The sequence below is a fragment of the Sebastes fasciatus genome, chromosome 13 (genome assembly GCF_043250625.1).
Source record: "Sebastes fasciatus isolate fSebFas1 chromosome 13, fSebFas1.pri, whole genome shotgun sequence".
In the NCBI taxonomy this organism is placed as follows: Eukaryota; Metazoa; Chordata; class Actinopteri; order Perciformes; family Sebastidae; genus Sebastes; species Sebastes fasciatus.
Window position 1 is genome coordinate 9,331,285 of NC_133807.1, and position 21,713 is coordinate 9,352,997.

General features: G+C 41.6%; 1 protein-coding gene across 7 annotated transcripts in view; it reads left to right on the forward strand.

Moving 5' to 3' along the window:
* The window catches only part of LOC141780186 (unconventional myosin-XV-like), a 63,975-nt gene that overhangs the window by 26,758 nt on the left and 15,504 nt on the right, over nt 1-21,713 (forward strand). For 5 of the 7 annotated variants that reach the window (XM_074655305.1, XM_074655308.1, XM_074655307.1 and 2 more), the window contains 26 exons: nt 3,870-3,928; nt 4,320-4,443; nt 4,548-4,643; nt 4,877-5,008; nt 5,116-5,241; nt 7,479-7,556; nt 7,695-7,852; nt 7,977-8,022; nt 8,121-8,245; nt 8,398-8,515; nt 9,328-9,503; nt 9,955-10,039; nt 10,208-10,261; nt 10,530-10,611; nt 10,886-11,016; nt 11,191-11,286; nt 11,763-11,998; nt 13,120-13,310; nt 14,043-14,115; nt 14,428-14,619; nt 14,747-14,859; nt 15,096-15,190; nt 16,529-16,658; nt 19,775-20,194; nt 20,458-20,522; nt 21,543-21,680. In XM_074655305.1, the coding sequence (XP_074511406.1) occupies nt 3,870-3,928; nt 4,320-4,443; nt 4,548-4,643; nt 4,877-5,008; nt 5,116-5,241; nt 7,479-7,556; nt 7,695-7,852; nt 7,977-8,022; nt 8,121-8,245; nt 8,398-8,515; nt 9,328-9,503; nt 9,955-10,039; nt 10,208-10,261; nt 10,530-10,611; nt 10,886-11,016; nt 11,191-11,286; nt 11,763-11,998; nt 13,120-13,310; nt 14,043-14,115; nt 14,428-14,619; nt 14,747-14,859; nt 15,096-15,190; nt 16,529-16,658; nt 19,775-20,194; nt 20,458-20,522; nt 21,543-21,680 (3,339 nt within the window). The remainder of the gene's footprint in view (nt 1-3,869; nt 3,929-4,319; nt 4,444-4,547; nt 4,644-4,876; nt 5,009-5,115; nt 5,242-7,478; nt 7,557-7,694; nt 7,853-7,976; nt 8,023-8,120; nt 8,246-8,397; nt 8,516-9,327; nt 9,504-9,954; nt 10,040-10,207; nt 10,262-10,529; nt 10,612-10,885; nt 11,017-11,190; nt 11,287-11,762; nt 11,999-13,119; nt 13,311-14,042; nt 14,116-14,427; nt 14,620-14,746; nt 14,860-15,095; nt 15,191-16,528; nt 16,659-19,774; nt 20,195-20,457; nt 20,523-21,542; nt 21,681-21,713) is intronic. The other 2 variants (XM_074655306.1, XM_074655311.1) reach the window with 2 other exon arrangements.

The window sequence follows — 21,713 nt, forward strand, 5'->3', positions numbered from 1 at the left end:
TTGCCTGCTTGAAAACAAGATGTGTAAGAGGTTTGAACACTGATCAAAACTGATTTTTACTGGAAGGGATTTTTTTAAAAGGAGCCGTTTGGTTCAAACTAATTTTCCTCAAAATTTTACATCCCCACATATCCAAAAGTTTCCTGCTTCATGGAAACACATTTCACCAAAGTTTGCAGTACACAAAGTCTTCTTCTTCCAGTTGTAAAAAGTGATGAGAACAATGTCAAGAAATGCTGCTGATAAGCTGCCAGTGACCCCCAAAGTACTTTAAAAAAACATTTTGTGACACAATTTTCACCGCTGAAAATAATGAGCCTCAGCTATAGCGTCATCTGCTTTGACACCTCTGTCATTCTACCTCACACATCACTTTGTCTTGTTGGATTTTAGTTACCTGTCAAGTGTCTTCCCTCTAACCTCTGACCTCCTGTGATGCCTTCATTCATTCATTCATTCAGTATGTTTTGTAAGACGAATCTCAAATCCGATCCGACCTCATATAGAGTTTCCACGTGGTAACAGAATCACTTCATAAAACAGTTCAAACAGTTTCCATTAATCACTCAGAATGTAACTACAGATGTGTCAACGTTGATTATTTTGGCGTATCGCTTACACTCTACAAACACGTCTACAACACATGAACAAGCATATTGGCACACAGACACTCATCCTGTACACATACAGTACACCGACTATGCTATGTTATTTGGAGAGTAATGCTTCTGGTAGTGAAACTATCTCTTGACTTTTTTCATTTGCAGTCTGTCATATTGGATGGTATATATTTTCATAATTAGCCACACTCAGTAGTAGTGAATGCAAAATAGCTTGTGGGATGGAACCTGTCACATCATGGCCCTTTTTAAATGAAAGTCCTGCTTTCTTTATCCAAAACTGTAGCTTTGTTTAATTTACTGGACACATCATTATGCTCATATTTCCATATGAGTGTTTGTCTTGATCCTTGTAGCTACCAGGGTGTTCCCTTCATCACAAAGGCAAAACACAGAAAGGAATGGGTTCTACTCATTGTCTTTATATTGAATCTCCTGAAGTCCTTCAGCATGTTACCAGGCAGGAGCAGAAGTCCATTGAATCCACATACTCAAAAAGTGTTTTTTAGATCTCAGGAACTTTGTAGATATCTGGCTTGTGCTGCATTTTGTCTCGTCTATTACTGTGAATCAGCAGAAAAGATGGCACTCTCACATCCAAAAATCCAAATGGGCAAATGAAGAAAATTATTTGTTGTGTTGTACTCCTTTGCTTCTGACATCGTTTGCTAGTGGTATCCAAAGAGCTGTCATTGTTAACCGGGTGATTGTCTTCCACAGGATTTACAAAAAAAACAACCAAAAAAGAGCAGTTCCTGAAAGACATAAACCTTGAACCTGACTGCAGCCTCCCTTGCATATCTTCTTCTTCTTCAGTCGTCTATATGCTTCTCAATCACCTCTGCAGTAGCTGTGACACAGATTCTGTCCTGATCTTTAATCGCCATAGTGTCCTTGAACAAAAAGACACCGAATCCAAACCAGCTCCATGGGATGCAGGCTAAACAGGAATTACCCTGCTGATATAAGCCAAAAAAACAAAAAAACAAAGAAAGAAACGAGTACAAGAAACCTATTCACAATGTATCCAACCAAATAAGTATTCTAGTTCTTCTTCCACTGTATTTGCTCCATTTACATCATATTAGCTAACAAAGAGATCCTGGAAAAAAATCCCTTTTCACCCAAATTACTTGTCCTCTTGGCAAATCTTTTTTGATCCACATTCTGTCCTATTCCAGTATCTGACTGACCGTAAAGCATCCTGTTTTACTGTCCAGTTTAAAAGAAGGAGCAGACTCCAGTCATCCTGATGGTCTTGTGATGCTTCTGACAGAGAAACGAGGGTGATGAGGGAGAAAAGAAAAGACAGAGGAATACATTAAACATACATCTGATCACGGCGCACCTCATGTCATCCACACGTACATGCTCTTATGCACTACTCTAGGAGCCTTTTGTATAATTGAATTTCTAATTACAAAGGCGGTTCCTATGGTTTCTATGTAACAGGAGAGGAGTCCGACGTAGCCACTCATTTCCTTTGGCCCTGATCAGACCCCGAGTCCCAGACGCTCACGTCAATGAATAAGAGAGTAGAAGAAATACAAGTGGGAGAGTAGAAAGGAGGGATGATGGGGGAATTAGTCAAAGATAGGACAGACAAAAAGGCATTATGCTGCATAATGTTGAGGTGTTACACTGTACGGAAATTATTGGGGTGGGGAGGAGGGGCTGAGCCTTATGGTTAAATTTTCAAAAAAGCAAGGCCCTCTCCAGCGTTATTAATGTAGTGGATCCTCCCCTTGACTTAGGCTGCACTCACACCAAATCATGCGTTGCGGCGATTAGCATAGCGTTGTGCGGCGGTGTGGGAGTGTCACTTAAGTGGCCTATTTAACGACAAACGACGGCACGACGATTAACGTCTTTGTAATCCCTCATGACTGGGTTGTACAGCCCTGAATCGCAGGATATGTGATTGGCCACCGTAGCGTGACGTTGGGTTACGTACGTGCAAAAGTTGATTCTGTTTCCAGTTTTCTACGATTTTTTTCCTGACATCCCCTGTGGTCACAACCATTGCAGCATAAATCCACATTCAATGAATGGGAGGGCTGGTGTTTTTGTCGCAGCGCCTAATTTGGTGGGAATGAAGCCTTAGATTGCCCTCGTTTTTCGGAGAAAATACATAATATTCCCCCTTTCTCCCCCCCCTTTCCCGCCTAATATTTTTCATATAGTCCCTTAGCACAGTCGTTATCAACCTTTTAGAGTCGCGACCCCCCAGTTTTGTTTAGTTTGAACAGCTAGCACCTAGGTGTTGTCCAATGTGCTCTGTGCACTACATTTTTGATACGTTCTCTGACTTTTTCTCTTCTTCTTCTCTCCGGAAATCTCCCTCCAGAAATTCATGTGTAGGCGCACATTGACTCTCACAAATACACTCAATAAAATCTATTTTGAGGCAAATCTATCACTGGTACATAGGGGTGTAAGAAAATATCGATACACATTAGTATGTCTACTGTATTGATTCTCCAAAACGCTGTATCGACTTTTAATTAACTTCTTAAAAATCCGATGGCCCGGCGTCGGGTACGTCCGCTATTCAATCTTTTGGAAGTTGTAGTGGGCTCAGCTTTAAAGATAACTTAGACTCATGTCTAACCGAATCCATTGTTACCATGTCATAGATCGTCGCAAAGGAGACTAAATAACAAAGATACGCTGCCTTAGCACAGTGTTTTTATAATTAAGCCCACGTCTCTACAGTCATAGTGTCCTGCTCTTCCAGTTCAGCCACACAGGCCCACTTCAAATCATTTAAAAGCCTTTTGGACTGTAACAGAATATGTGGCAATGAGCTCTGCCTGCAGAATACAGTACACCGAACATACTGTACCTGAGCTGGGGTGTCAGTTTGCAAAGATAAGAAGAAGCTGAATGTCTCAAAGATGGACAGACATTTTTTTCAGGATTTAATTTATCTTTCCATAATGTGAGAATAAGAATCAGGCTGCAGAACTCTTTACATTCATTGTAGTGCTACTATAGAGCGTGTAGTAATTACATACCAACAGGAAGAGAAAGACTCACTGTCTTTGAGCTGACAATGCACGATGATGATGATGATGATGATGATGATGATGATGATGATGATGATGATGATGATGATGAGGATGATGAGGATGGTTATCATGAGGAGGTGAAGGAGGTCTCCAGGAGCAACAGTTGGAGAGAAGGCCCAGTAGTTTGTGAAAACAAACAAGCAGCCTTCGACTTTAAACCCTTCTGTCTTCTCTACAGGAGACAATGAGGGACAAGATCTACACCCCATTGACTGTGGAAAGTGCTGTTGATGCCAGGTGAGATGGCTACATACCCAACATGCACTGCATGAAAATGTATTCTGAAAGGGAAATACCTCTAAATTAGCCATTTTGTGCCCATTAAAATTATTCTTTTGGAAATCAACATGAAGCTAAGTAATTTTGTTTATCTTTTTCAATAAAAAGACTTTCCCTGCTTCCTAATCTGTGAGCGGGTAATATATGTGAGACCTCGTACATGGTTCTTCATAACTTGTGATATCTCATAACTTCTATCTAATTCATTCTTTCTCACTCCACCTTAAATGTAATAACGACTTATATAGGGACCAGTTTTTTTATTCATCACCTCTCTGTGTCTTTCTAATTCTCATCCAATATTCCCGTCCCGCACTTTGTCTTTCACACGCACATCTTTGTTCCCCAGAGATGCTGTTGCCAAGATCCTGTACTCGCTGCTCTTCCATTGGTTAACAGAGAGGATCAACGCTCAGGTGTACCCCCGCCAACACACCCTCTCCATCTCCATCCTGGACATTTACGGATTTGAGGTACAAACACACAGACGGAGCATCTTATCACCTGTCTGTCACTTCCTTGTGTTGCACAGCAGAAAGACTCAGTGTGTGTGTGTGTTTGTGTGTGGGAACAACAGGATCTGACCTTCAACAGCTTTGAGCAGCTTTGCATCAATTATGCAAACGAGTACCTGCAGTTCTTCTTCAACAGGATCGTATTCAGAGAAGAACAGGTGAGTCGACGTCACACCTACGCGGACTCTCAATTACTCACACATGCACTCACACATGCATACACAAAATACACATAAATGTTTGCATGCACTTGTGCAGATGAGGATAGAAATAGATCTCTATTAGTGCTGCAAGCATTAGTAAATGAATTGATCAGTTGATTTACAGAAGCAATATTAAGACATGTGAACTCATTGTACAGGAAATTGTATTGCATGTGATCCCCATGCAGGAGGAGTACAGCCGGGAACAAATCCCCTGGCAGGACATCCCGTTCAGTGACAACCAGCCCTGCATTGACCTCGTTGCCGCTAAGCCTCATGGGATACTGAGGATCCTGGACGACCAGTGCTGTTTCCCACAGGTGGGGCGGGAGAAACCTGAAGAGAACCTGAAGGCACTTACACATCTATTACGCCCACAGATTGAATTATCGTACACGTCACTAAGAGTCTGCTGCTTTGTTGCCAGGCGACAGACCACACGTTCCTCCAAAAGTGTCACTATCACCATGGCAACAACCCACTGTATCAGAAGCCAAAGATGCCCCTCCCAGAGTTCACCATCAAGCACTTTGCTGGCCGGGTCACCTACCAGGTACGCAGCTCCTCATTGGCTCATCTCAGGTGACAAAACCTGCCAGTTGGCAGAAATGTATTTGATTCACTGACATCAATAATGTCATTGATAACCTCTGATCTGTACCAAAAGTATACTCCCGTTTTTAGGCATTGTAGCAGCATCGCTCCAAGGATGGCAATGTCTGTCTGTCTGTTGGTCGGTCATCCACCTCTTTGGTCCAGACTGAAATATGTCAACAACTATTCGATGGATTGCCATGAAATTTGGCACAGACATTCATGTTCCCCTCAGGATGAATTGTAATTTAATCTGGAGAGACTCGTATGAATTGAATGGTGATTTATTACAAAGTGCACGAATTATGAATAGTAACATTCTTTGGCGATTTAGACCAAATGTGAAATAATAAGGGGGAAGTGAGGCTGTAGTAGGATTTAGGATTATTCCCCCGGGTCTAGACACTGGTGATGGTGGTAGTGAAGATTGATGCAGATCCGATGAATGAAGTGGAGCAGGATTACTCTGATGTGATGAAACTGGAGGTGATGGGGTGGTGGAGGGTCTCATCCGTTTGTGCTGAATACTGACACTGAAAACAGCATAGAGGAAAACGGTTTTTAAACTTTTGACAGCAGCAATGTGATTGGTTTAGGGAGATATGGCAAGATCTGATTGGTCACTGAAAAGAGAGACGCCCATAATCAGCTGACATATTAATAGCCCATGAGAGAGAACCCAGAATGAATGAGAATGAATGAGATTGCACCCCTAGTCTTCCTGACTGAATTTATGCATAAGCTTCATTAAAATTGGTGATCCCTTAACTTTTCATCTAGTGCCATCATCAGGTCAAAATTTAATTTGGTTTATGATAGGGCTGTCAAAGTAAACGCGATAATAACGTGTTGAAGCTTCAGTAGGCAACAAGTTTTTGGCATCATTGGGCAAAAATTCCACAATAACCTTTCAGCATATTATAATTAAAGTGCTCTGAGAGAAAACTAGACTTCTGCACCTCCTCATGGCTCTGTTTTCAGGCTTTAAAAAATCTAGCCCGTGACAGAAGACTCTGGCCAATCACAGGTCATTTCAGAGAGAGAGAGCGTTCCTATTGGCTGTGCTCCGGCTGGTGGGCAGTGCTTGCTATTTCCTCAGCAGATCTTAACATGGCTGCCGGTTCACAAACTTTCTCATTTTACAGCTAAACAGTACACTACGAGATGTTTCTGAAAAAATCTGAGGTGAGAAATAGGCATTACAGTAACAGAACACATTTGATCAGCGCTGCCTAGTTTGACCGTTTGGTCGGAGTTTGCAAGTGATTGACTCATGGCTCTCATAGATGGCAGCTGGACAGCAGACTCCAGCTCGGCTCTGATTGGTTGTTTTTCCTCCTGTCTGTGAAATCTCTCAGAGGCCATTAGGAGCACTGGAGGCACAGAGGCACATGATTTTTTTTTCAGATTACCTGTCTCATGCACTACTGTCAGGATATACTGACCGTTTTATAAAAATAACTTTTTTTATTAATATTTGCTCCATTTCTACCCACTGTTGCTTTAACGCAAATTATTTTTAATGCCACTAATTTCTTTAACGCATTAACGCATTCAATCTTTTGGAGGTTGTTGCGGACTCAGTTTTAAAGCTAGAGTGAAGATCTATAGATACATATGAAACTAGAAAAGAATCCGTTGGTACCAACAATGTCATACTAGCTTGTCGCAAAGGGTTCCCTTGCATATTTGCCCACTGCCATGTTGATAAGAATAATAAATACTTGACAAAGCTCCCTTTTAAAGTACATTTTGAACAGGTAAAACAATTTGCAATTAATTTCGATTAATCACGATTAAATATTTTAATCGACTGACAGCCCTAGAGTCAAATTTTGATGTGATGTCTGTTGGTGCTAGATGAAAAGTTTAGTCATCACTAATTCACCCTGAGGGGGATATGAATGTTGGAACCCAGTTTCGTGCCAACAATCCATCCCATAGTTTTACTGACATTTCACTCAAAACAACAACCTCATGGTGGCTCATCAAGGAAAAGTCACTTAAGTGTTGTACTGACTGACTTTACCATTCATAGAGCCTTCCCACTAGCGTGGCTAAAAAGACATTGAGGTAAAGTAAAAGAGTGTATGAAAACTGTTAAACAAGCAACAACACTAAACGTTGCTGGAAGAGAGGGAATCCTCCACTGATCGCTGACTGATCTTCCAATAATTTGTGATATCAATGACGCAGGTTTACAAGTTCCTCGATAAGAACTACGACCAGGTCCGTCAGGATGTCCTGGACCTGTTCATTCAGAGCAAGAACAAGGTGAGAGGAGAGCAGCATCTTCACATCAATATGTATGGTCACATTACTCTTACTGTATATTAGAGACCTAATCTATAATTCATGTGAACATTAACAATTGCAGTGTGAATGTATTTGTGTGTGTTTGTGTGTGTCCAGATGGTGTCAAACCTCTTCCTGGTTCACGCAGAGGTCACGGGTCAGCAGAGAGGAGGTCACATGAGGAAGAGCAGCACAGTCACCAGAAGATACCAAGCGCCCACCGTCAGCAACAAGTTCCAACAGTCCCTGCTGGAGCTGGTGGAGAAGATGGAGAGGTGAACAATAACTGTTGCTGTCCACAGTTTTCATTAAAACATCTCATGGTTTCTAAAGATTTAACATGATGATTAATAAGCAGGAAATGTGAATTACTTGTTTGCTTTTATTGTTCCGTTTCAGGTGCAACCCTTTTTTTGTTCGCTGCATTAAGCCAAATAACATGAAGGTAGATTTTCAGACTGATGACACTGATCATTTACATGCATGAGTTCTGTCTCACTGTATCTTGACACTTTTTTCAAATGTGCTCGCATCTGTGTTTAGCAACCAGGTGTATATGAGGACGACCTGGTCAGCAACCAGCTGAGACACTCGGGTGTCATGGAGACCATTAGGATCCGTAGAGAGGGGTATCCTGTCAGAATGCCATTCTCCATCTTCCTGTTCAGGTAACATACACACAGTGGTAATCACTGGATGGAGGGAGCCACAGGGTAGTTGGCATGGAAGTGATAGCTAACATGTCTGAAATATAAATATAATAATTATTATTATTTTTAAAGCCAATGCATGTGAATGTGTATGTGTGTGTCATCCCCAGGTATAAGTCCCTGGTGGGGTTGCGAGAGCTTCCAGCAGCAAATGGAGAGAACTGTGTGATAATGCTCTGTAAGCTGTGTTTTCTCAGACCAGGAGCCTACCACGTTGGAGTCACAAAGGTGAGTTTGTGCTCTCATTTGTTCATGTAACCCTTTCAGAAACGAACCCTTAGAGACCCACATACTGTAGACCCGTTTTTGTCTTTTATAGGGGGGTGCAGGGGGTCTTAAGGGGGAGATAGCAGGTCAGCAGTAGATGTCACATAGAAGTGGTGTACATCATCTGAAAGCTGGGAACCTGAAGATTAATTTGAGATGCAGCTCAGCACTGTGTCAAATTGTTCTAGTCATAAATCAGAAATAAAACCAATAATTGATTTATTAATTTAAAAATTAATTGTAAAAGTGTATAAGAGCTAAGAGCATTATGAAGGAAGTATATGATGGTCATCTCCATGCTCTATTGTGTCTCGTAAGTTGTTGCAGCAATTTTTGGGTTGATTTAATTTGTTACACAGATTTGGTGCTAAATTTAACCACTTTTTACCACTTGAGAATTAATAAAAAACTCAAATCAAAAAAACCTCCACAATACAACATTAACACACCAAGACCTTGAGGAACTTCATAGAAAAAGCCATGCTGTGATTTGTTATCAAAAACTTTTGACATTTGGAGATTTCTGCAAGAACTGCATTTTTCGGCGATTGGATGGTGAGCACTTCTGTTCTGGAAACTGCTCACTTTGGAGCCTTATTTAACCTCCTTCCCGACAAGTACCAATGGATTCCTTCGGTTTTCTAGTTTCATATGAAACCAGAATCTTCAGCTCTAAAGCTGAGTCTGCTACAGCCTCTGAAAGACAGTAAAGTGAAACAGCAATACAAGCTAGAGTAATGACATGTACGATTGTGTGTGTGCGTGAACGGCAGTTGTTTCTGAAGGAGGACATCTACCAGTTGTTGGAGTGTAAACGGCAGCGCTCCCGTCAACTTGCCGCCCTCACCTTGCAGCGCTACACCCGCATGTTCTTTGTCAGGAAACGCTTCGTGGCCTTCCGCAAAAAGATCATCGGGCTGCAGGCCCAGTGCCGAGGCTTCCTCACAAGGTAAGCTTCTCTGCTACTGCTGGTTTCATAACTGATCAAATCAACTGATTTCCGCATTTATTTCAAGCATTTATGTAAACAAATTGTGGTACTAAAAATTAAAAAAGATGGTATGTCAGTCCACTAACTTTTACCATCTACATATACTGTAGTAGTGAGGAAGTCAAATTACACAGTGAAGGAAAGAGAAAAAGCACAACAGTATAATAGATCCTCTTTAACACTGCATTACATCCAAAATATAAATTATTTAGGAAACTACTGAACCAAATCCTGACCATAAAAACACATTGTAACGGTGACTTCTTTAACAAAGTACTTGTAGCATGCCTACAACATTAGTCTCTTTGTATATGAAACAAACGTTTCTTAGGAAATGTGATTAAAACATGACTTTAGGTATGAGACATGTGCTAATGGTGGTACTCCAATTCTTCATTCTGCCCTACAGGAAGCACTATGTGAAAATGAGGGAGAGTCTAGTTCGGTTCCGCTCTCTCGTCCACATGTACGTCAACCGCAAGCAATACATCAAGGTACATGGAGTCTGCTTTCAAATGACCATATATCTCATTTCATATCTTGGGGATACAACCTTTCATAAATCACTCAGACATATACTGTTGAAAATATCGCCCACTTTTGATCTGATTTAGTGCTTTAGCATCCTCTTGCTCTGTGTGATTTCTGTGATCTGTTTGCAGATGAAGTTTCAAGCCCAGAGGAAAGCTGAAGAGGAGAGGAGGAGGAGAGAGATGGTAAGATGGAAGTTTGGACACTATATAACACTGGCTCTAGATAGGGCCATTTGCATTTTTGCATTTTTCCATTGGCCAGAGTTGTTCTCCTACACGCTTGAAGTTTTAGTTGGTTGCAATCTGCAACCTCACCGCTAGATATCGCCAAATCCTACACACTGCACCTTTAAATAAGAAACGTATCTGTAAAAGTAGCATGTTTTTCTCTCACAAGACAGGAAGATTTTAGCAATCGGTCCTTAAACAATAAAAACATTATTTCTTTCAGGAGCTGACCAAGAGGGAGGTGGTGAACGTCACACACTTGGTGATCCCTGCAGAGCTGGGCGCGTTGCTGCAGGCAGCAGGAGGTCTGTTAATGTCCGTCTTCCTTTTTGTGAAGTTCACATTAATGTGCACACACAAATTATTCATGAACCAAATAGCTGAGTTAAGCTGTCTGGATGTGTCTCATCTCATCAGCATTGACAGTGTCAGCTCCAGGATTGACTTGAATAGTCCTGACAGAGAGGGACAAACCAAAAGGGAAAAATTACTTGGCAAACATACTTTGAAGGACTCCATGCCACCACCGTATATGTATGCTGGTTGACTTGTCGTTTGCCCTCGTCTCTCTCTTTCTAGTCAGGAGGGAGTTACACTCAGACTGTCTGGCTCTGCTTCAAGCTCCTCATATCCAGGAAGAGGCTCAACTCACTCTGCCTCTGGACATCAACAATTACCCGTTCTACCGCTATGTGCAGATCTACTTTAGGGTGAGAAGTGTAACAGAATACTTACAGTATTACAGTCAGCTTTGGTCCTACAGATTGACTGCCCTCTTAACTGTATGTGGTTATTCCTCAGCTCTGTCCTCATCATCATCATTGTTTTGAAAATGTGAAGTTATTGTGCTTCCTAAAGATGTTGTAAATCTTTTGTTGCTGTAGGAACCAAAGTTTGGGATGTTGATGGCACCTCTGGAGTCACCTCTGACCCGTGTAGAGGAGGACCTGAGAGGAGAAGCTCTGGAGCTCTTCATCATGGTAGGCTGACTTCTGAAAAAAATAATAATAATAAATTAGCCATGGATCTGGAATTCTTTCAGCACTGTTCTACTGTCCTTTACAATGATCCAGTCACACACTGCCACTGCTATTACCCCTGTTACACACCAGGGACAGTCTCTAGTGGCTTGCTGCCCAGATTTGTCATCTAGTCCCTGCTTCTTTGTCATTGTTGTTCTATGAAACAACTTTTTAAATGTACCAGAAGAGTTAGTTAAGCTATACACTGTGAATCAATAAAATACAGGTCTTAGTGGCCAGGACAATTTATTAAAATTTGTTTTCATAGCATTTCTCTCTGTCATTGCTTATCCTAAATTGACAGCAAGGCAAACATCCAGGCAAATTTAAAGTTTGGTTACACGGTACAACAATACACAACATGCTACAAGCCAGTAAGATATCCAGATATCGAGAGTTCGTTGAAATGTTTTTTGCCTTTATTTTGCTTTCAGGTATTACGATTCATGGGGGACCCTCACCTGAACGGGGCGCAGGAAAACATGTTTGGGAATTACATCATCCAAAGGGGCCTGTCATCTCCAGGGTTACAGGACGAGATCCTGGCTCAGGTCGTCAACCAGGTGTGGAGGAACGTAAACTCTGACAACGCTGAGAGAGGCTGGTTGCTGCTGCTGGCGTGTGTCTGCAGCTTCGCCCCGTCAACCAAGATGGACAAATATCTACTGAAGTAAGATATCGTTTCTCACCCGTGTACAGAAATCATATTGATGAAAATATACCTTCACATGCATTCACATGAAAATGGGGGTTTGGTAGTAATTAGGGCTGTCAAAGTTAACGTGATAATAACACATTAACGCAATCGATCTTTAGTAGGTTGTAGCAGGTGCAGTTTTAAAGCTAGAGTCAAGATACTGGCAGCATATGAAATAAGAGAATTGAAGGAATCCATTGGTACCAACCAAGTCATACCAGCTTGTCGAGAAGGGAAAATATAATTTTGGCGAGGAAAAACTGTCATGGCCATTTTCAAAGGAGTCCCTTGACCTCTGACCTCAAGATATGTGAATGAAAATGGGTTCTATGGGTACCCACGAGTCTCCCCTTTACAGACATGCACACTTTATGATAATCACATGCAGTTTTGGGGCAAGTCATAGTCAAGTCAGCACACTGACACACTGACAGCTGTTGTTGCCTTTTTATGATCTGAGCATATTTTTTTATGCTAAATGCAGTACCTGTGAGGGTTTCTGGACAATATTTGACAATGTTTGTGTTATTAATTGATTTCCAATAATAAATATATACATACATTTGCATAAAGCAGCATATTTGCCCACTCCCATGTTGATAAGAGTATTAAATACTTGACAAATTTCCTTTTAAAGGGACTGTTTGTAACTTTTTACACGTATAAATCTACCAGGTCTGTGTCCCATGCGCGCTCACATATGCACGCTTGCGTGTGGCTACGCTGTTCAGACCGCTCCTCTGCCTGCTTGTCTTCACTCACACGTGCGCGTTCTCGCTCCACCTCACGTTCATGCGCGCACACTCCACACTGCAGAAGAGTTCGTAGCTCTGAGAATATCTAGTGAATGTACAGTGGATGTTTGTGCAGAAATAAATGCTGCATCTCCTCCAGACCAACAGAGGTTTCCCGTGTCTTGTGAAGTGACGGGGCTCCGCAACGAGTTACGTTATCGTCTCCGACCGAGTGCCGGTGTCTCCCCTGTTCACTCCGGCTGCGGTCGGAGACGATAACGTTTCTTTTCCTGCTTCAGCCGCTGAAGCAGCGGGGCTGAAGCAGGAAAAGCCAACACTCAGGTGTCCTTTCCTCTCCAGGTTTGTATCTGACCGCGCCCCTGCTGGTTGCCAGGCGTTGCTGCAGCACAGACTCATCCAAACCAATCAGAAGACACAGCTAACCTCAGGCTCCACCCCCGAGACTGCACGGACCTATCCGCTGTCCCTGCTGGAGTGGACGGCCAATAGGAAGAAGGCCAACATGGTGTTGCACGTGCACTGTTCTGATGGTGAGATGCATCTTGCCTTTTTTAACATTACATCATGCAGTTTTTTTCCTGGCGTCTAATGCCAGAACACTGCAAACAGATCAAGGGCAGCAAAATATTCACAAAACATTTACTACTTTTAATTTTTCCCTCTGCTGTACAACAAATCCCTCAATTTATTTTCAAATGAGCACAGTAGAACAAAAGACTTATTAAATATCATGTAAGTAGTCTTTCTCACCTACAGCATAAATGAGCACACGCCTCAAAAGAAAAGCAAGAGCGTGGCAGAGAGCACTGGCATCAGTTTGATTGAGTGGGATCAGTAACAGCCCCTGATCATTGATTATTCATTGGCAGTCAGGATCAGGTGATGGAACCACAGGGCTCTCGGTCTTTGAATTGCGCAATTTATTGCATTTTGCTTTGGTGTGATTTCAATTGGTGTGATTTGAAAACCACAGTGGAAAGAAACTGTTGAAAATACAGTATCCTGGGGCAGCTGTTGCCCAGGGGATTGTTTTGAATCACAATGTTGGTGGCTCGATCCCCGGCTCCTCTTGTCTGCACGTCGAAGTGTCCTTGAGCGAGACACTGAACCTCAAGTTGCTTCCCGGGCACTTTACAGCAGCCCACTGCTCCAAATGCTTAGGATGGGTTAAATGCAGATATCAAATTTCATGTACAGTATGTACCTGTATGTATGTGACTATGAAAATAAAGTTTATGTATTCTTTTTTATTTTCTTCGTAGGAGGATCATTCCTGTGTCCGGTCCATTCCTGGACCAGTGGAGAGGATTTAGCAGGGGACATACTGCGCCACAGGTGCTGATACCTCATATTTAAGTATAAGTCACAGCACTGATTTATTTATTTTCAGCTCATGGTTCAGCTCCGATACTTGTGTGTAGTGCTACGCCCTATTTTTGCATTCAATATGAAATACTTCTTGAGCCATTCTGTATTTCTTTAGTCTTCCTACTCATACTTATATGTCTTATTTGTATTTGTAGCTCACATTTGAATGAAACTCCCAGCTTCATTATATTATATTTTTAATGCAAATACAGTTATATTGTACAGTACATACATAATGCTTTGAGTGCGAGGTATTTGAAGGGTATGATGATCTTGCAGGGGAGTGTCCGACTGGTGGAGGGGGAGTTCGGTTCTGATGAAGGAGCACGGCCAGTGGGTGGAGTTAGCGGGTCACGACTATGTGATGGACCTGATTGCAGACCTGGAGCTTCCGACTGACTTCCCAAAGCAGAAGAGTTACTTCATCATCAGCACTGACGACCCGGCCAGAGTCAGAGCAAACGCCAGCCTGTCAGTACACAAAACACACACAAATACGTGCATATACAAATATTTGAAATGTACATACTGTATTTACAACAACAACTCTCCTCTCCTCTCCTCTCCTCTCCTCTCCTCTCCTCTCCTCTCCTCTCAGTGCTTTGTTTGGCAGTGGCTTTGAGTCAGATGAGGAGCTTCCTCCTGCCTTTCCTCTCCGTAACAGCAGACCAGCCCACAGCCTGCCAGACTCTGACGGTTACTACAGCCATGGTACACACACACAAACTTTACTACATGCATATATTAATAAGGATATGCACGGCAGTAGCAAGTGTATACATCTATTATATCTGTGGACAAGGTCAGATGTGAGTCCTGTTGTAAAAACCGGTATTACAATGGCAGCTTATTTCAGTTAGATAGTTCTGGTTTCTAGTTATTTAATGCACTGAACGTAAAGTGTAACAGCCATTTTTAAAGCTGCTCCGCTGTCTGTCTGTGTCCAGTAGAGTCGGATGCGTTCAGTGAAGGTCAGACTCAGAGAGGAATGGACCGCTACCTGGACAGTCTGTTTGACCCCGTGCTGTCAGACAGCAGCATCGTGAGTACTGACAAAAAAAACATCACATCCTAACCATACTTTCCCTCCTGCATTGGAAATAAATTAGCGTGGAACTGATTACTACGACTGTCAAATTAGTCTCTAATCGTCAAATGCACTGTAAAACATCGCCGGTGTAGGGACTGAATTTACTTATCTCCGTCATGGTTTGCATTGTTTTCATTATTTTCAGAAGAAACAACCAGAGCAGCTTTTAACAAAGGTTGAAGACACACAGCAAGTTTCCATTATGTGTTGGTCAGACAAAGCAATTTGAAGACATCACTCTTTTTCACAGTTTCTGAAATTTTATAGGCTAATCAATCAATTCATAAATTGGGGGGAAAAAACCCCCCAGATTACTACATGAAGGAAACTCTCGTTAGCTGCAGCTCCGAAATGCATAAAACTGTCACGTCATGCTCCCTCCAGCTGATCTGCAATCTGAGTGTGAATGGAGGGGAGTGTTGATGGATGGATGGAACATGTGATCCACTGCTTCTGTTTGTGTATGAATGGAGCAGACAGGAGGGGCGATTAGGTTACTGAGTGACCTACCGTATATGACCGTAACAGCCGGCAGCACTCGTGCACACAGCTCTGGGAGGATTACTGTTCCGTTAACAGCTTTATGTATTCGGTAAAACAAAAAAAATTGGAGGAAACAGCAAGAAAGTTCAGGTATGTTTGAGTTGTTAACCAGGGCTCTCAAAGACACTGTCAACATAATATCCATAATTTGTATTTTTGTAATATAGGCATAAAAATAGTGTCTTTGAGACCCTTGTTGTTATGATTTTTGTTGGTTTTAATTATCAGCTGTCAATCAAACAGTGTGGGTGGTAACATTAGACCATTTTGCTTGGATTTTCTGGCGATGAAGTTTGAACCTATGCACATGAGACTTTATTCTTTGACTTGTCCCTGCTCATGCTAACTATCTGCAGATGTGAAATATAAAGCACTTCACTCTCTGAGCTGTAAAGTGTTTTTCCTGGGAAGATAGCGATTTGTTTTTGTCGTGTCGAGACAGTGACAAACTTTTGTTGGAGACTCATACTACTTTTTTACGAGTTTCTGTCACTTTAGTGTGTGCTGGAGCGTCTCCTCCAGTGTGTACGGTACTTCCTGCAGAGTATTCAGTTCCTACAGCTCTACTGACCCTCTCACAGAATCAACCAATACAACACACTCCCTCCCTCTTGTTCCCTTAGTCTCTCCTTTTTCTAACACACACACATTTACTCTTACTCTTTATGTCTCTCCACTTTCTCATCATCTCCAACTGTCCTTTTCCATCTGCTGAATCTCTGTTACCTGCTTCTCTCTGGCTGCCAGGACATGGAAAAGACTGGAAGTTTATCAGCAAGGATGAAGGGAGGAGGAGGTATAGGCATCCCAGGAAGAGGAGAGGGTGAGAGTCAATCTCCCCCCAGCCGGCCTTATCCACCAGGAATACATCCCGGAGGTAAAACACTCAAGTTAGTGTGCGTGTGTTTCCTTTTAGTTACGTCTGTTAGTGCAGATTGTCTATTTGTTTTTCTTTAGATTTGTTATTTTGTTCCATGTCTTTCCTCCGTGTTCACCTGCATATTGTTACAGACTCAACTGTTTTCTTTCTCTTCTTTTGGCTTTCATTTTTTTGGTCTTTTGTCCTCTTTTTCTCTCTGCACTGACATCAATAATTCAGCTTGTTCTAAGTTTGTTCCAAATCCTCAGCATTAGTCTCAGGTTGATAAATAGTTAGATAGATAAATAGTCCCTTGAATGGTGGAAACACTGCCAAGTTTCATATGATTTGGGTTACTCATTACTTCATTTCCTAGCCAAAATGACATGAGTAAATAACCAACAGGCAGACAACGTTAAAATGTTACATTTAAAAACATTATATTTATTATTGTAATTAATTCCATATCGTTTAAGGGTGAGGGCTCAGTGACTCTGAACAGGACTGAGGTGTAAAGGTTCAGGTGTACAGTTCACAAACCTTAACCTGTCGCTTAGAGGCTGTAATGAGCATTCTGACCTCATGGATAATGCATAGACAGCCATTCACTGTAACCACAGATGACTGCTTTACTCTCTATAGGCCTCTGTCACTCTCATTCTCTCTCTTCTCGCTGCACATAGTGTTCTTTATCAAACACACTCACGCTGTCATTTGGTTTCTCTGTCCATTTAGTCACTGCCATTCTTGCAATAGTCTGTTTTGTGTGAATGCTTCTCATTGTGGCTGTACAAAATGAGAAAATCACTCACAAATTGTATGTAGTGAATATTTTCATGCTTCTGAATGTCCAGTTTTATGTTGCTCACTGTACATCAGACAGTATGTTGAACTCTAATTGAATATGTTGAACTAATTACTAATCTAAGGCGTCTCTCCCCGTCGGACAAGGAGAGAGCAACAGCAGTGGTGACAGTTACAGGAAGAAAAGGGGATGACGGAAATGACTGCCTTTTAGTTTATTTCAAACTAGCAATGCACACTATATACAGTCTGATGGATAGTTCACCAATACTTTGAACACCTACGTGAAACATGTTGTATTGGATTTAAACTTTCAAATACATTATTTAATATCATTAAAGGAACAGTGTGTAGGATCTGGCGGTATCTAGCGGTGAGGTTGCAGATTACGGGCTTGCATTTATGTATTTACTGTGTATTTTTCGCAATGCATTGTGTTTTAATTAGTCATTTATTAATCACGTGGCTCGTGTGTCAAGTCAAGTCAAGTCAAGTCAAGTCAAGTCAAGTCACATTTATTTCTATAGCACATTTAAAACAACATGAACTGACCAAAGTGCTTTTACAGACATAGGCAGAATAAAAACAGGTCAACAGAGCAGACAGCAAAATCACACATATCCACAGACAGACGAGTAAAAGACTGTTATAATGAGCATTATAAAAGGCCAATTAGTATTCACAATTCAAGTACATTCAAAAGCCAAAGAAAAGAGGTGGGCCTTGAGCTTTGTGGTCACTATATTTTTTTATAATGATCTTGTAAAGCACTTTGTGGTGTTATGTCTATGAAAAGCGCTATATAAATAACTTTTACTTACTTAATTACAACCAACTGAAGCTTCTCCCGTGTGCCAAGCGTGTTAGAGAGCTAGGGTGGCTGACACGAAAACGTGAATGGCCCTCTCTAGAGCCCGTTGTTGTAAGAGTAGCCTTTTGAGAAGAGCCTGTGCTTAGATTGTGAATGTACGAGGGAAGTGAGTGGTGAAGCGCACGCGCGAGAGAGAGAGAGCGGCAGCGACGATAGCGTGTAACGTTATGGACTCCGGCCCAAGCCGTTCTGGTATACTGTTGAAACATTGCGGTGCAACATGTTGGACTCCGTGGAGAGGACCCGCTCCCTATGTAGATATAAACGTCTCATTCTAAGCTAACAAAAACACAACAATTCTTATTTTCAGGTGATTATACACTAAAGAAAACATAATTATTAATATTATATTCCATTTCTGCCAACAGATCCCCCTGATTGTTAAACACTGGTCCTTTAAATGTACATATTTATTTCAAATAAAAAATAGAAAACAAGACAATATGACGGCATGTCTGGCCATAAGAAGGCTGTTCTTTTTTTTATTACAAGACCAATGTAAACCTGATGCATTAGTTGAATTCTATTTACAAGTACAGGTAATGGGCCAGATCTGCTCTTACCCGGATGTGCTAAATGATGAATCCCACTTGATCATAAATTGGAGGCGTGTGGCCGATTGTTTATTATTAGCATAGGTAAACACTATATAAGGGAAGTTGTTGTTGTGCCGGGTGAAAATACTCTGGCATATTCCCAAGAATTAGAGAGATGCCACCAAAAAAGGCTGTAAGAAGAAGAAGAACTTCGGCAGTAGCTATATTGACGTACTGTTAAATAAACTTAAACAAAGTAAACATGTGATTTTCCAGAGTGTCAGTACTGGCGTTACAGGAAAAAAGAAAAGCGTCAAAGAGCAGTATGTAAGCCATCAGGAAGCTGAATGCACTCAATTTCATCCAAAGGTTTTTAATAGTCTGAATTGGGATCAGTGGACCAACAGTATTTCTTTAGCCCACACATTTAATAATCTATTCATTATAATTACTCTAAATATGATTATATGATATTCATGTGTTTTTTTTATGCTCCTCAAATTGAAATGTTTCCTTGTGTTGGACGATATGTAGACTTTAAAACAAGATGTTTTTTCTTATCTTGGTGAGAGTGCTCTCGACCACTCATTACATTTTCTCTTACCTAAGAGGAGAAAAAAATAAGAAAACATTGGTGAATCCCAGAAATCAATGGGTGCTAACAAAATGAGAGGAAATTTGTTCTCATATCGCTTCATTCATGAGGCCATTATGTAGCAAACACATGGAAACCATTGTTTACATCACCAAGACATGCTAACATACTGAAGCTCAGCAGCTAATATTTACCGGACAAATCAGCAGATTGATGATTAGCTTTTCCGGTCTTGTCTGCCCGGGGATGAAAGTCCATTTAAAACAGAGTCCTGGACACAGCACTGTTCCTAACTCTTCCCCTGTTCCTTGACCTGTCGCTCCTCAAGCTGTGCCAGTGCTTCCAGTAGCAGGAGGAATGATGCCACCCATCCCTGCCATGCCAATCCCTTCCCACCACCATCACCACGAACAACACCAACAACAGCAGCAGCAGCAGCAGCAGCAGCAGCAGCAGCAGCAGCAGCAACCGCAACCTCCACAACGGCCACAACAACAACAACAACAACAATTCCACCAATTCCACCAATACAACCTCCCCCCACACCCTTACAACCAACAGACTTCTTCCACCATCACTCCTGCCACACGTGTAGCACCCACCCCGTCACCCTCTCGTGCCCCTGCTGCTGCTGCTGATAGAGATAATACAGCATCCCATGTCAGTGGCGTCCCCGGTCTGCCGGGGGTGTCCTCGCTCCCTGCCACGACTGTGGTTCCAGGCTTGCCTGTGATGACAGGTGTGCCAGGTACAATAACTGGGTTTGTGTTCCAGCATGTTTGGCCTGAAGCGTGTGGGCATGGTGGAGTTACAATTCAATATGTGTTAGATAAAAGCCATAACTTTTTTATATCTTACATTTCATTATGAGGTTGTAAAGTTCCTCTGTGTTTTTTTTTTTTGTTAAGCGGAGAGTCTTTTGCAGTGAACTGTGTGAGCTTCTACTGTTTTTCTACAACGATATCATCTTTACTACATGGTGTCTATGTTTGATATGTTATACTTCTCTAGGATCGGAGCATGCAGTACTGACACAACAGCAACAGGCCATCATCAACCAGCAAGCTATCATTCTGGTTTGTCACACATGTTCTTCTGGACAACTCTGATATTACTGATGGTGTATTTGTCTGGGTGACATGAAAATATATGGTAACACTTTATTTGCCCTTTCAAATGTTAAAACTAGGGCTGTCAATCGATTCAAATATTTCATCGTGACTAATCGCACGATTGTCCATGATTAATCGCAATTAATCGCACATTTTTTATCTGTTCAAAATGAACCTTAAAGGGAGATTTGTCAAGTATTTAATGCTGTTATCAACATGGGAGTGCTGCTTTATGCAAATTTATGTATATATTTATTATTGTAAATCAATTAACAACACAAAACAATGACAGATATTGTCCAGAAACCCTCACAGGTACTGCATTGCATTTAGCATAAGAAATATGCTCAAATCATAACATGGCAAACTGCAGCCCAACAGACAACAACAGCTGTCAGTGTGTCAGTGTGCTGACTTGACTATGACTTGACCCAAACTGCATGTGATTATCATTAAGTGGGCATGTTTGTAAAGGGGAGACTCGTGGGTACCCATAGAACCTATTTTTATTCACATATCTTGAGGTCAGAGGTCAAGGGACCCCTTTGAAAATGGCCATGACAGTTTTTCCTCGCCAAAATTTAGCACAGGTTTGGAGCGTTATTTAACCTTCTTTGCGACAAATTAATATGACATGGTTGATACCAATGGATTCCTTAGGTTTTCTAGTTTCATATTCAAATTAGCTTTAAAACTGAGCCCATTACAACCTCTGGAAGATCAATTGCATTATTGCGTTAAAAATTAGTGGCATTCAAATAAATTTACGCTAACAAGTTATTATCGCGTTAACTTTGACAACCCAAGTTCAAACTCACTATAAGTTGGGTTTCATTCAACATTAATACTTGCTAGTACGTTAGCTAGCAACACACCACTTGGACCACCCACATAAATTAAAACCATATATCCATCATGTTAATGAATATTAAAAGGAAGACTATACAGTACGTTACAATAAAGGTATATTGTTGTGTGTTGTAGGCCCAGCAGATGACCATGCAGGCCATTGCGATTCAGCAGCAGATGTTGTCCTCCTTCCCCCCTGTTGCCCCGGCGCCCCAGTCACCGCCCACACAGCATTACACACACATGCCACAACGCTCTCACACAACCAGCCCTGTGAGTAAACACACACATACACTGTGCTGTAGT